The sequence below is a fragment of the Tauraco erythrolophus genome, chromosome W (genome assembly GCF_009769465.1).
Source record: "Tauraco erythrolophus isolate bTauEry1 chromosome W, bTauEry1.pri, whole genome shotgun sequence".
NCBI lineage: Eukaryota > Metazoa > Chordata > Aves > Musophagiformes > Musophagidae > Tauraco > Tauraco erythrolophus.
Genome location: NC_141497.1, coordinates 3627925 through 3644257, shown reverse-complemented (window position 1 = coordinate 3644257; position 16333 = coordinate 3627925). Strand labels below are relative to the sequence as shown.

The 16333-nt window shown below is 40.2% G+C and overlaps 1 protein-coding gene across 4 annotated transcripts in view; it reads right to left on the bottom strand.

Annotated features, from left to right (window-relative positions):
- Positions 1-16333, bottom strand: part of LOC104379675 (F-BAR domain only protein 2-like) — a 140645-nt gene that overhangs the window by 64050 nt on the left and 60262 nt on the right. For all 4 annotated transcript variants that reach the window (XM_086630249.1, XM_086630251.1, XM_086630252.1 and 1 more), the window contains one exon: positions 679-723. In XM_086630249.1, coding sequence (XP_086486375.1) covers positions 679-723 — 45 coding nt within the window. The remainder of the gene's footprint in view (positions 1-678; positions 724-16333) is intronic.

Here is a 16333-nt window from a genome sequence, read left to right as displayed (position 1 = left end):
AAAATGACCGAGTGCAAGCATCTGATCCAATTAGTTTACAATTTTATTTTGATGTAAGATACTATCTAAAGTGAGCTTTTGAGCAAATAGTGGAAATAATTTGGTTTCCAAAATTTAAGAACTGACAATTCAAGCAACATCATTAAAAAACCCATTATATTTGCCTTATATTTCAATTTCCTTCCCCATCCCTGGGGGTGGGGGAGCGAGCAGCTGTGTGGTGTTTAGTGGCTGGCCAGGGTAAACCAGGACATCACTTAAAACGATCCCCTAAACAAAATAAACTACACCAACAAAGGAAGGCTTTGTGACCATAACACTGCATTAGAATTGGTATAACTAACATGGCAACAATGGAAAGAGGCCAGGCTGTGTTTTGACACTTGTAAATTAATTTACATAGTCATAAGTGAACCAAATCTCTGCAAAGACAGGGTCTTAGCCAAAGTATATTTATAAGAAATATTAAAATTCTCTGACAATCATGCATTAGAGGCTTATAAAGTATTGTAGGTCTCATTTTCATAGAAGCTTGTTTATCAGAAAAAAAACCAACAGCTTTTTTGGTCTATTGGAATACTTTAAAGTTATACAAATTCACATGTGAATATCCTTCTCTCCTCAGTTTTAGGTCATATCCACAGGATTATTAGGTGAATAACTGCTACAACAACTCACCTTCAACTGCACTGGATGTGTTACATTCTTCAAACTCAACAGGGCCTTAAAGAAATGACAATGAAGATAAACATTAGGTTAAAATTAATCTCAAATGAAGGTCAAACCCTAAGATATTTTATCAACGATTAATATTTCCTGAAAATATTAAATAATCTAATTAAAAATTTAGGTCGTAACTGAAAACCACAATTACTCTGCCAATAGTCAAACAGATTGCAAAATCATTCATGTACAATAAATCATTAAGCATTTTCAGTCTCTCATACTGAAAAATTAAAGTACCAGTGCACGCTGTCTAAATACAATTTAATTGCCTATGTTATTACAACCACATGAAACATTTCTAATTTATTTTCTCTTCTCATTCAAAATTGCTTCTATAATATAGCATCAGTGTAAGACTTTCAATTTATCTTCTTTTAATGAACAAGAGCTATGTAAAGAAAAATCAAAAAGGAAAAAAGCATAGCTATAGTCCTAATTTTGAGATTCACGCTTTTTCTAATTCTGTATTGTTAGTTCCTCTGTTTCTCCTTGACAGGCTGGAGAGATGGGCCTGTGTGAACCTCATGAAGTTCAACAAGGCCAAGGGCAAGGTCCTGCACATGGGTCGGGGCAATCCCAAGCACAAGTACAGGCTGGGTGGAGAATAGATTGAGAGCAGCCCTGAGGAAAAGGACTTGGGAGTGCTGGTGGATGAGAAGCTCAACATGAGCTGGCAATGTGTGCTGGCAGCCCAGAAAGCCAACCGTATCCTGGGCTGCATCAAAAGGAGTGTGGCCAGCAGGTTGAGGGAGGTGATTCTGCCCCTCTGCTCTGCTCTTGTGAGACCCCACCTAGAGTACTGTGTTCAGCTCTGGAGTCCCCAACACAAGAAGGACATGGAGCTGCTGGAACGAGTCCAGAGGAGGGCCACAAAGATGATTCAAAGGCTGGAGCACCTCTGCTATGAAGACAGGCTGAGAGAGTTGGGGCTGTTCAGCCTGGAGAAGAGAAGGCTCCGGGGTGATCTTCTAGCAGCCTTCCAGTACCTAAAGGGGGCCTACAGGAAAGCTGGAGAGGGACTTTTTACAAGGGCGTGTAGTGATAGGACAAGGGGCAATAGATTTAAACTGAAAGAGGGCAGATTTCGATTAGATATAAGGAAGAAATTTTTTACATTGAGGGTGGTGAGGCACTGGAACAGCTTGCCCAGAGAAGTTGTGGATGCCCCATCCCTGGAAGTGTTCAAGGCCAGGTTAGATGAGGCTTTGCGCAACCTGGTGTTGATAGGGGGATAGGTATAGGAGTAGGCATAAGACTACATAAGACTATATTAGCTATTATTTCTATGGATAGGTATAAGAATAGGCATAAGACTCTGGGAAATACATAGCTCTGTGAAATAGCTCTGTGAATTGCTAGAAGTTATCAAATACTAATCCCTGCTTTGAAACACTAACTACCCAAAAAGAAGGCCGGTAAGAGAGACAAAATAAATGATGGCAAGGTTGTAACTCGTGACCCATAGGGAGAAAAACAGACAAAGAGGAGAGATAAGGACTAACGAGAACTAACATTTGTCTTCAAGCAATAACAAGTAGGAGACAACCAGGTGTCCACTCAAGGCCAGGGAAACGGTTTGGCTCTACAGGCCCAGCCAAAACAAGAGTTTTAGAGTTTTAGAGAAGAAGTGAAAACACACAGCGAGGAAGACCTACGGCCTTCATCCCAAAGACCCCTGCCCACGACCACCAGGAGGCGTGTCAAGGAGGAGCCTGAGGCGGATCCTGAGGCGGGGGCTATGGAAATGATCTCCTGGGAGAGACTGCCCTTTTGGGGGGGGGTGTGATGAGTATGTCTGTATAAATACAAGAAAAACTGCTACGGCGGGTGTGCACGTTTGTGGTGGAGCGATCCCCCGTGCACCCAGTGCTGCAATAAACATACCTACTTTACAACTTTCCGAGTTGTGGAGTCTGTTTCCGCTCATCAGTGTAGTGGAGGGTTTCCCTGCCCATGGCAGGGGGGTTGGAACTAGATGATCTTTGAGGTCCCTTCCAAACCTAACCATTCTATGATTCTATGATTCTTCATAGTCAATTACCTGGACAGTTAGAAGTGATGTGCAGAATCTTAAATATAGCAATAAAGAAGATAAAAAGTTTTTTAAAAAAATCATTAAGAGTAAACAGGATAAAAAAGCAGAGAGCACTGGTTAAGTGCTATACCTAAATAAATTCATTATTATGGCTTCCCATTATAGTTCTGTGATGGATGCACTTGGCTAGCAGTAGTTTGGTACAGGCCCCAAAGGAGATAAAGACCTGAGCTGTAGCCAGGCCAAGAACTCTAGCTCCAATCTGTTCTCTGAAAACCCACAAAGGAACAGAGTGACATCGTGAACATCGGTGCATACGAGCTTGGAATACTGATCATGCGATTAACACATGAATAGCTGGTGGCTTTTCCAAGACTCATTTATCAAGGAATAAAGTAAGTTGTGGGTATAACAAGTCTCATGCATATCTTTTCCATCCTTTGTAACTTGACTATGAGCCAACCACTTTATCCCATAAATATGACAGCCTAAGTGAGTCGCCTTTGAGCTCTCCCTGCTAAGCATCTGTCTGCATGGCAGTGATCTCCCCTTGAGCTGAGACACCTCTCAAGGTTACTCCTTGAGGCTGAGAGATCCCTTTACCAACTGCAGATCTTTGGTAAGTGACCAATATCATGTATAACCTTGTATTATAGTGCGCTAAGATTTTGTCATGGTAACTTTGATTCTTATCTTGGTAACTTTGAATCATTGTTATATCCTTTGTGCAGTACGGTTATAGAGTGAATCTTGCCATCAAACTTTGTTAAGTCACACTTCTATAACATCATACTTCAATAAAACCACTTTTTCTGATACCTTTGACAGTGGTTCTTTAAGCGGTCTAAATCACCCATTCGTGACAAATAGGTGTAGTCGGCAGGATCCTAAATCAGGATTCGCGACAAGTTGACACAAGGTAACAGTCAGTTGTCATTGCAAAGGGCAGTCCTAACCCTCGAGGATTCTTTCAACATGGCTAGGTCTAGAACTTATTTAACCTTGCTGTGAGCCATTTTAGGGAGCAAACTTGCAGAAAAACAGTGATTTTCCATAAGACCTTGTTCAGGGAGTTAAAATGGCAGAATCACACCAGCACTTGTGCAAGTGCAAAGAAAGCAGAGAGTACATACGAACAGGCACCATTACTTTCAGCCCCTACTAAGAATTAGCCCCTTGGCCCGTATTTAAAATGGTAACTTGCAACTGAACCAACAACAGTAAAAACAAAGTTTAGCATGTTAGCACTGTGACACAAGGGTTATTATCTTTCTGTAATCATTTTGAGGGAATGTACACAAATTTATATATACATATGTTAAAGATAAGACAGAGGAAAAAAAACCCAGAAAACTGTTTCCAATTCTATACTCTAAGGCAGTCAAACTTCCCCCCCTCTCCCCCACCCATTGCACCTTATGCAACTACTTCAAGTGAGAGAATGAAATCTTGAAAATTTCAATTACAAGTAACTGGAAGTAAATAGATTGTGGAAATCTCACATACGGAAACTACTTACTCCTGCCCCAAAACACATGTGCTAGTAAGTAGTCTATTTATCTTTATTAAGAAATTACAATTATTCTAGACCATTCACCATAAAACCAAGAGCTGTGCAATTTTCAGGGTGTTTTCACATAAAATAAAAGGTGTGTTTGCAAACATTTTCCAGTGTTTTTACTTATACTTTTTTCAAAATTAATGTCATACTCTTAGTCTTAAAATTATAAACAGATCTTAAGTACAAGAAACATGGAGACTACAAGCTTCAGTTTGTTTTTAAATAGTACAATATAGCAAACCATTGTGCTGCAATTAGAGATGCCACAATGAAAGTAAAAAATAATTTAGCTGTGAATTAGCATTGCGAATTACACAACTGGGACTAACTGCATGAATCAAATACAAATTAAGTACCTCAAATAGTTATATTCGTAATGTAACTCCCAAAATATATATTTAACTCTTGCAGTGTAAAGTTGTGTTCAACTTCGTATAAACACTACATTTTGATAGCATTTCTCAAACTGCAAATGAAAATTTATGCTTACGTCAAACAAATAGAAAGACAGTTGAAAATCTGACAATGTAACTTGATAATCACCAATATTAAAGTAATTTAATTATTTTAGACATTAGATAAAATCTAACAGATATTTTCTTTGAAAATTTGCAGACATCTAATGATTTGTGTTTTTTTTTTTTAAAAAAAGGTGTGCTCAAAGCAATGACTTGCATTTATTATAATTAAGATCGAGTCTTCAAAATTTCCCCTGCCAGTAAAAAAATCCTGGGTACTTGTAAAATCAACAGCAGGATGAGAATCTGAGAATAGAACTCATCAATATCCCATTTATCATAATGTAATTGCTTGGCTTCCAAATGAAGCTCTTGAGAGCAGAATATCAAAAGGCCAATGGCAGTCTTAAATACCCTTTAAGTTTCAATTATTAAATAACTTCAAATGCAAGTCTAATTAATCAATATGACAAGATAAAATACAAATTCCTAACAGTGCTCCCATTCTACTACATATTGTAAATACACGAACATTTTAAGCTGCTCTTCCAATCCCTTCTCCTTTGCTCTCCATTAAATTCACAGTAAAATAAAGTCTGTGCTCTACAAGTCAGCAAATCTGAGTGTCTTACAAAACAAAAAGCAACAACAACAACCAAAAACCAGAAAAACTGATTCAGAGAACTGTAGATGTCTACCATTCCCACACTGATTTAATCAACATTTTATTTTAGGTATTTAAATTCTATTGTTCAAAATATATTGAGCAAAAAATTAAGAAAAATACCATAAAACATAGAAGCTGAAGAACAAATCAATTACTTCTTCAGCACTACACTTCAGACAATACATTTTCCATCAGTTTGCTAAGGATTCAACTACTTCTGTTTCTTGCTTCTACACATATTCCCATTTGTCCAGGAAAAAAAAAACAAAAGTCAAACCAACCACAAACACTTATCCCCAAAACAAAAACAGAAGGAAAAAAATTGTAAACAACAGACTTAAACATATTTTTAGAGAAAAACAATACTCAAGTTTTTCCAGAATACCATCTTTTTCTTTACCCTTCCCAGCTACTAAAACTGATCCTCAGACTTTTAAGACTTTTACACTAATGATTAAAATACATAAATATTCAAGGCTCAAGTAAAACTCATCCTTATTTCAGATCACTATCTTTAACCTTCACTTCTAACAGAAGCAGAAAGCAAAGATTTTCTTTAACACCACCAAGTTTCTATATTTTGTCCACTACACTTGCCTAACGCTTGTCTTTGAGGGTGGTTTGATAAGAGACAAACACTCATGCTTAGTACTGAAACACACACAGATATGACAATCAGATTAGTATTTCCAATCTTATTTAACAGAAGTCAGCTTACCCCAAAAAAATTCACCTCACTCTTGCAACAATGTATTCTTTTCTCATAGGAATGACTACAAAATGCAATCTGAAAAACTCTCGATTCCTGAAGAATTGGCGGAGATAGTAATGAGATGGAAGCTATGCAAAAAATTTCAGTAAGCAGGTCTCACTTTTCTCTATGAAGTTAACTTGAAAATTTTAAATACTCTTTCTTCTTAATGATCATTCTATGATTCTATACCTATTAGCTTATTTTATGCTTCACTAAAATGGGCAGAGTTAACAAACAAGTCCCTTCTCCCTGCACGCTCTCTCCTTTCCCTGCATCTTCTAAGTGCTTTACTGCAAGAAAGATAAATAACAACCATGAAAACAGCATTCTCTTACAACAAATCGTGTGATTCAGTTAAAATTCTAAAGCATCTTTTGATCCTAACTTAATTTTCCTACTTAATTCAAATTAAGGGCCTTTCATCCTTTGGAATCCCAGAAGTTTAAGACACTAGTGGCTGTTGCTAATGAATCCACAAACATTAAAAAAAAATTGTTTAGCATTTTCCTCCAATCCCCAAAGATGTTTGCTGTTTTTCTAAAATTTGTATTTAACCTGCCCCCACCAATACAACACGTTGCACTACTTGCTTGTAGCAAAGGCAAACAAAAGCAAATTCATACATTTTGCCCTTTTGAGCATAATAGAGTGAAATTTGTAGTAGTTCTTAATTTTCCTGAGAGTTTTGTTCTGTAACTTCAGATCTTCCAACAGTTCTGTTTCCTATATGCCTGCTGTAAAGAGTATCACATTTTGTCTAGGAGTAGTATTTTTAAACCAGAAAAAACATTTCAGAAATACACATTTTCTGTGGTGCTCTATGGTGAACCAATTTAGAAAACAGGATAGCTGTGATGAGCTTTTGGTAGCCCACATAATAGCTGGAGTCTCCCATGGGCAGATGGCTTTGTGCCCAAGGAGGTAATAATACTGTAGTCCAGCCAGGAGTGTGTCCTGTGACCACATTGTCTTCCACTAGAATCAGCTGCAGTCTCCTAGCCAGCCACAAGGCCTTTGGCACACATATTGCTATGGAAGAATACCATCAATAAGGAATTTGAATGCTTTCTCAAGAAGTTGCCCTGCACTGTCCACTGTACTTGTGCATCTGTAAACAAAAACATCTGCACTATCATTGAAAAAAAACACAAACAAATAAACCATCAAAAAACTTTCTTCTCTGAACCACCAATATAATCTATCTTTCTGCTTCCTTAATCATTACACAATACAGTCAAAAACTCCCAGTGGGTTGGCATTAATGGAGATTGCCAAACAGGTGTAATATATAAATGCAAGTCAAAGCATGCAAACTCATGTGCTGGTATCACAATAACTTTCATAAGCTACACAGAGATTTTAATGTAGACGCACTACCTCTTCACTATGAGGTAGAAAAGTTTTCTTAACAGACTTATGCTCAATGATTGGAGTATAGACAAAGGGTTAACTCTAACAAGGATTTAAGCTCAAAATCTGGAAGATAAATTAAACTGCACTGATACTTTTGTTTACAGAACCTCATGCTGCATAGTCTAACCACCAAAATTTCTGAAGCAAGTACACAGATTCACTGCAGCTCACAGCATTCCACCAGTTGGGACACATACAGACATGAATAAAAGGCAAATGGATGATGGCTTTGTAGACACATGGAAGCAGACAGCTGCTATTTGACAAGAGACTGAAGCAAACATATCAGAAGTGGGGCAGTTGTTAGGCTTTTGAAAATGAGGAAGCTTTGGTCTGTGTCGTGGGTTAGGCCAATCCGGCAACTAAACCCCACGCAGCTCTCCCACCCCAGTAAAATGGAGAGGAGAAAAATGTAATAAAAGAGCTGAGGGTCGAGACAGGAACAGAGGAGCACCCACCAACCACGGTCCCGGGCAAAAGAGGCTGTTTTCTTAAAGCAAAACTATTTATTAACAACTACCTACAAAGAAAAAAAACCCACAAAAACGGTTACTTGAGAGGATAACAAGAAAACAAGGCCAGGTCTTAAAAACAACACCACTCCCCCCCTTTGCCTCTTCTTCCCAGCTCTACCTCCTCCCCCCAGCGGCGCAGGGGCGCAGGGAATGGGGGAGTGCAGGTCAGTTCATTCCAAGTTGTTACTGCCGCTTCTCTTAAAGGAAAAGGAGTCCTTACACCATTGTCCCTTGATCCAGTGGATCCCCTACTCACGGCGAAAGCGTGAATCCTACCCGCTGGGGGGCAAATCCTTATCCCATCGGATTTGCCCAAGTGCGGGCTTTACCAGTCCTGGGCTTTTAAGGAGCTGTGGCCACTCGCTCTGGCGTGGGTCATCAACAAACTTTAAATGTGCTCCGGCGTGGGTCGTCATACCGACCTTAAATGCGCCTCCGTACAGACTTAGATGCGTACATAACACACCATAACAGTCTGCCAGAACAGAAAAGGGGAAAGGTAATTTGAATAAATGAATAATTTTGATTTTAATTAATCTAACAACGTACAATAAGTGACACTGGCATAAAATAAGCAACAGCGAGTCTGCAGCTCAGGATGCATCTCTTAGACTGTGAGAAAATATATGTACTGTTTTTCTTGTTACAAGAGGCATGCGAGTATGTAGACTTTCATGACACTAAGGCAAAGTGGACAGCTAGCAATAAGGAGATACTGATCTTATTCAAAGATGCATGAAGAAAATGTAATTACACTGATACAATTACACTGTAAATTATAATAAAGTACCTACTACGTATTTAGCCCACATCTATGGGAACAGTATTTTCAGAATATACACAAGGCAACTACAGAAGAGGGTTTATAAATAAAAACCTTACACCTGCTACTTAATTTATCTACAAAGTGACTAATTGTCTGGAAGACAGTAAAGTTCTTTGTCAACTACCTTGAAAATAGTTACAAAACCTATCTCTAGTAGACTGTGAGGGAGTCATTGGGAAGATAAGGTTTTGCTACGGTCAAAAGAATAAAATAATTTGCACTTTCCTCAGTAGAGGGGAAAAAAAAGTGTTATTGTTTGGATTCTTAAAGAAACAAGGCAAATACAAAAGCCTACTACTACTAGGAAGAAAAGCATAATATTATGTCATACCCTGAAAAAGAGCCCCCAGTGAGTATATCAATGAACTGGAAAAATCCTGCCCAGCTAAAAAGGTAATCAAATCAAAAAGTCAACAAATCAACTAAATCATAGAATCATAGAATCATAGAATGGTTAGGGTTTACATAATAAAATACTGGTTTACATTTGTATCTGCTTTTGGAAATTGTCTCCTTTCTAGTTTAAGGGGAGGTATGCATGACAGAAAATTTTATCTTACCGAGGCATATATTTTTATTAACTACATTTAATTTATTAACTACACTTAACTACACTCAAAAAAAATTCTGCCCTTCCCCCTCATCCCAAGGAATCAATTTATACACATATAAACATTAATATGTGTTTCGAGCAAAAGCTTTTAAAAAAACTCCATAAATCTGTACTTGTAGTTACAAATATAACAATAAACCATATTCTTGTTTTTGATAAAACCAAAAGTTTCTCTGTGTCATGCATGAAAGGAGGACTTTTTTTTTAAAACTGCATATGCTTCACATGTTGCTTCAAATGGCAAAGCTTTGTGTGCCTGGCTTAGTGCCAGTTGACAGCTCAGCTGGATATCAATACACATTCCGACTCCTCCTTGCAGCATGTCACTTCTGAATTGCTTCTGCAGTAGAAAGTTTATTCGACTTTTCTCTCAAATTCAGTGGAACAACCATCATTCTGCTATTTAATCATAGCAGAACATGTCATTTTTCTGGCAGCACAAAGGCCAGACAGCAATTCCTAATAAACAGCTTAAAACAAGCGGAATTTCAACTGTTTTGGCCTCAATTAATTCTGCTGTCAAAACAAATGACTGCTTTTAGTGTTTAGATGTTAAGCTGCATCACAAAGGTCAATTCTGTAAACACAAACATATAAGCAAACTTTTTCTTGCTATCGTCTGATCCTGTTTCATGTTTATCAAACATTTTCAAGCTTTCAGGTTTAGAAACCAGGAAACCAAAATATATTTTCTCAACATTACTGTTTCTAACACGAACTTCCCAATTTTATTGCCTGTTCAAGAGAGAAGTGTTTTTCTAAAAAGATAAGGAGAATTTAATTTTTCCCTGCAAAAGGACTTATTTTATTCTAGAATTAAAAAAGAAGGAGCAAAACCAACTTCAAGCATAGCTTATTTGTAGGAATGAAGAATAAAGATGAATGGCTGTTATCACCTTTGAGGTAAATAACATATTTATGGCATATTTATCATTCTAGTACCAGATTGCCTCAAGCAAATGTTAGTTTGTGGATTCAGTCAACACTACTTCACCAAAAAGATGATAAGGGACAGGCCAATCTGAGGGGAAAATACTGAAGTAATACCAGTAAAACTGTATCCTTAAATCTAATTCTACAAATACATGGTTCCACTACAATAATCACTGAATTTCTCACTACTTTTTGTTACATTCTCAGGTTTATATAACAGCCTAGCTGATATAAAGCCTCTAGAGATGCTTAAGACTTAACCAAATCCTCCTGGTTTTTAAATTCATGTTGAAAAAAGAAAACTATAGTATTGTGATAGTACTCCTTTTAAAAAAGTAAAAAGTAGAGGTGATAGTGGCAGCATAATTAACTACAATTACCAGTGGCAACATGTGTAGCACTTCCAAGGAAAGTCTTCAGATTAAGAAATTAACACACAAAGAGAGCATCCACTTGTCATGGTTTTAGGCTGATCCAGCAACTAAAACTCACACAGTCTCTCCTTCTCCAGTAAAGTACAGAGGAGAAAAAAAAAATAATAAAGGGACTGAGGGTTGAGACAAGAACAGAGGGAGCACCCACCAACCATGGTCCTGGGCAAAACAGAACTGGGCTTTCTTAAAGCAAAACAGTTTATTAATGGTTACTTAGAAGGACAAAGGGAAACAAAACCAGTTACTCGAGAGGACAGAAAGAAACAAAACCAGATCTTAAAACCGACACCTTCCCCCCCACCCCCTTTCCTTTTCCTCCTGGCTCTACCTCCTCCCCCCAGCAGCACAGGGGGCAGGGACTGGGGGAGTGCAGGTCAGTTCATTCCGTGCTGTTACTGCTGCTTCTTTCTTAAAGGAGGAGGAGTCCTTACACCCTTTTCCCCTGCTCCAATGGATCCCCTACCCACGAGGAAAAATCCACAAACTTCTCCAGCGTGAGTCCAGCCCACTGGAAACAATCCTTCCCCACAGATTGCTCCAGTGTGGGCTTTACCACAGTCTCGGATACTTAGGGAGTTGTAGCCACTCGCTCCGGCGTGGGTCGTCACGCAGACTCCAGATGCCTCTCTGCCTTGTCGTGCGTCCCAACACAACCATCCTCAGGCTCAGGCATCTTCTCCCCACGGGCTGCGAGTGGGTCTCTACTCCACCGAGGCCGTCCTGGTTGCAGGGGGGCCACCTGCTATCTCACCATCAGCCGCAGGGGAAACTCGGCTCCGGCACACCTCCTCCCGCTCCATCCTCACTGACCTGCTGTCGATGCAGCTGTTTCTCTCAGATCTCAGTCCTCTCCAGGTGAACTCAGCCCAGTGGGCACCCCGGGAGTGGGGTGCCCCCGAGTTCCCCAGCTGGCTCTGCCGCCGCCATTCTCCGTGGGCGGCACCGGCCTGACGCAGGCAGCTGCCCAGCCGGGAGCCAGGGAGCGGGGGCAGTGCCCTCCTCCCTTCTCTCCTCACTCCTGGGCAAAGCACCTTTTCCGGTTCCTTTGTCCCGACTTAAATAGGGCAATTTGCAGAGGCGCCCTATTGGCTCAACCCCGAGGGGGATGGGAGTCTGATCTGGTGGCCAGAACCAGGTCTAATCCAGTTCCAAAACCAGGGAGGTCACAGGGACCAAAACCCCTCTCCTGCCACCAGAACCCCCACCCCCTCCACATCAAACCTTGACACCACTAAACAAGCAATCAATTCTAACCTTGACTCTGTCACTAGGCTTCCGGCCCTGCACAAGGAAACATTATTCATTTCAGGCTCTTCAGGTACTGTGGGTACAAGATCTCTGAATACAGCAAGCACGCTACTCTCAAGGAGTGCTATTTTCCTGTGGCTTAGGGAAACACAAAGTAGAAAAGGATCATAATCTGAGTAGTTTTGAAATAATTAGAATCATAGAATGGTTTGGGTTGGAAGGGACCTCAAAGTTCATCATAATTTTTGTTTTCAATATGAATTTTTCTTGCTACTGCTTAAAACACAATCACACTAAAAGGAAAAGTTTCATTGGCTTCCTCAGAGTATCACATTTGTAGCCCTGCCTACCAAATAATGTTAAATTCCTAGTTGATTGACATATTCAGATAATGTTGGCAGTGCAATGCTACCAGTCTTCCACTTGCATTAAGAGACTTTTGGAACAAAACATGTACAGTTATAACTCTCCAGACAATTAAAAAATAAATAAATTGCAAAGTAAAACAAGTATGCAACTAAGGTATATGTAATTATTCAAAATTTATGCTGGCAGATGAGACTTCTTAAAGCCTACACCGGCTTTGACAGGTTTGTTGTTATGAAGGGACCCAACTTTTGCAGACAAAAACAAGTGGAAATCTAGGACAGGAATGAAGACACATTTGTTGGTACAGCTCTTGAGCTTGCACCTCCTCTTTGAAAATAGGATTCTACACCACAGCATCCTTAAATACTTTAAAAAAAAATGTGCCTCAAGCCTAATTTTTTATAAAAATCCTCAAAGATATCCACACTTAATTTCTCCCGTTAGCTTCTGAAATACAGCAATGGATTGCCTTCTTTTATAGAGGATACTTTTCTGAATCCCTTGGGTACTGTCAGTGTTGATAAACTAAACTCATTCCTCATCAATCTTTTGTGTAGAACTATGTGTGGGCACAGGCTTTGAGAAACTGAAACATTTCTGGCTATCTATAAATCTAGTCACAAAAATGTTGGCCACATTAAAATATTCATAATATTTACAGAAAAATACAAAGAAAATAATTTATAAGAACATAAAATAAATACTTGCTTTGATATACTTCTTTAGAAAAGAAGCTCAAAGATGTCATGCAGAGCTGTTAAAAAATTAGTATTAACCATTTTTAGTGTTTATTACCATCTACTTTGTTGCTGTTTAGCTTCCTAGAAAAGCATTTTTATAAACTCTATAAACTATTGTTATCAAACAAACCCACTAAAAAATCAAATGCCACACACAGCACTGTTTCAAGTCTTTCTCAAAGTAGAGCTTATTATTCAAGCATATTAAAAGCTAGTAGCTTTAATCAAAGAAGGCTTTGATTAAAGACAAGGGGGACAAAAGTCAAATGCTTTACTATATGTGCAAGAGCCAGTGACAGCTGATCAACAGCAATCATGGAAAATAAACATTGCCAACTACTTCCATTATCATTTAATCCAAAGAGCAGACAGATTGCAAGCACTAATTTTACAATGTTTTAACAAATGCAAACTTCTTCTAGCCCCTCCATAAGGTTCAAGTTTATTGGATGGAAAATGAAAGGAGATAAGATATTTTTTAATGAGCTTATGTTTTTCACAGCTGAAATTCTAGATGCTTTTACTGGAAGACTTAGAAGACAACTTATATGCGACTATTCCTCTTTGACAGATTTTTCTCTGCCTACTTGTGTGGTTAAGAATGCAGGGTTGCAGTGCAAATAATTTTATGGCTGATTCCAGTTGTGAAAGACGGATCAAGCTAGCACAAAACCATTGAAGAAATATTTATTATAGTTAAAAGATGACTCAGCGTCTCTCTCACACTGAATAATGGCACAGCATATGTAATAACCCTTCAATAAAACAGTGATCTGCAGATAGCAATTACAGAATCATAGAATCACAGAATGGTTCGGGTTGGAAGGGACCCTAAAGATCATCTAGTTCCAACCCCCCTGCCATGGGCAGGGAAACCCTCCACTACACCAGGTTGCTCAAAGCCTCATCCAACCTGGCCTTGAACACTGCCAGGGATGGGGCATCCACAACTTCTCTGGGCAACCTGTTCCAGTGCCTCACCACCCTCAATGTAAAAAATTTCTTCCTTAGATCTCATCGAAATCTGCCCTCTTTCAGTTTAAAGCCATTGCCCCTTGTCCGATTAAAACATGCCCTTGTAAAAAGTCCCTCTCCAGCTTTCTTGTAGGCCCCCTTTAGGTACTGGAAAGCTGCTATAAGATCACCCCGGAGCCTTCTCTTCTCCAGGCTGAACAGCCCCAATTCTCTCAGCCTGTCTTCACAGCAGAGGTGTTCCAGCCCTCGGATCATCTTTGTGGCCCATTGTGGATACCAAAAAGCTAGAAGCAGAGAAATTTTCCAGCTACTGCAGCATCCTGGGAAAGTTCCTTTTCCCACCCAGGCTAGCTGAGAAACGGTTTGAGGTTTTTGTAAACTAAGACTCTATCTTGCACCTGTAGCTTGTTATGCAGTCTTGTTTATGGCACACTGGGAAAGTTGTTTTGAAATGGGTGTTGTAGCGTTTAGCCAATCACTCTGGGAGGTGGATGGTCAAGCAACCAATTGCCTTGGCCTTCCTTGTGAACCATGTTATATATGAGGATTTGTACTTAATTAAATGCTGCTGCTGGCGTTGGCATTTTCTCCTGGACATGAATTCTGTGTCGTTCCTCTCTCCATCCCCGGCACGACAGCAACAGCCCTCCTCTGCACTCACTCCAGCAGCTCTATGTCCTTCTTGCGTTGGGGACTCCAGAGCTGAACACAGTATTCCAGGTGGGGTCTTACGAGAGCAGAGTAGAGGGGCAGAATCACCTCCCTCAACCTGCTGGCCACGCTTCTTTTCATGCAGCCCAGGATATGGTTGGCTTTCTGGGCTGCCAGTGCACATTGCCGGCTCATGTTGAGCTTCTCATCCACCAGCACTCCTCAGTCCTTTTCCTCAGGGCTGCTCTCAATCCATTCTCCACCCAGCCTGTATTTGTCCTTGGGATTGCCCCGACCCACGTGCAGGACCTTGCACTTGGCCTTGTTGAACTTCATGAGGTTCTCACAGGCCCACCTCTCCAGCCTGTCAAGGTCCCTCTGGATGGCATCCCTTCCCTCCAGCGTGTCCACAACACCACACAGCTTGGTGTCATCTGCAAACTTGCTGAGGGTGCACTCGATCCCACTGTCCATGTTGCCGACAAAGATATTAAATAGCACCGGCCCCAGTACTGAACCCTGAAGAGCACCACTCTAACTTCTAACATTTGCTCTATGAGTTAAAATACATTTCTATTAAGAACAGTTCTCAATTGCAGAAAAGTATTTATTCCCCTCTGTCCTAGTTTTAGCTGGGACAGTTAGCTCTTCTTTTTAGCAGCTAGAAGAGCTCCGTGTTTTGGTTTTACTCAGAGGCTCGCTCTGAGAAGAACGCTGATAGCAAGTTGATGTTTGTGGTTGGACATGAGACTCCAAGGACGTTTCAGTGTGCCGGAGTGCAGAAGCACGGCGGGATAAGGAGGGAGCATAGCCGGGACAAGGGGGACATGATTCCCCTTGTGATTTGTGGTGGAACTTAAGACTGAGGGCCAAACTGGCCAATTAGTATTCCATATCATGCAGCGTCATGCCCAGTATAAAAGTGAGGGACAGCCGGACAGAAGGGCTTTTGCGCTTTGGCTCTTTCGCTGCTTTTGCTCTTTCGCGCTTGCTGCGCTTTTGCTCTATTGCCTTTTTTTTCTCTCTCTCCCAGTACTCCCACTCTCGGAGTACTATCTCTCTCTCTCTCTGCCCCTCTCTATTTCGGGGCCTCGCGTTTATCCAGGATTTGCAGCTTCGGGACGAGACGGGCTTTGCATACGAGGGGGTGGTGAGCATCTACACTGTGTATTAAATCATCTGTATTAAATTGTTCTTATCTCAACCCACGGGTTTCCCGTTTCTCCTTTAATTCTCTCCCTCATTCGTGGGGGTGGGGGAGGGGGAGTGACCGGCTGTGTGGGGGGGTCGGCCTAACCCACGACACCCTCCCACACTAGATGTTTCCATTTCATTCTTAGAAGACTGAAACCTCCCTTTGCCTTTCAAATCTTTGTAATTGCCAAAGCTATATAATTTTAAGTTAATAAAATTGA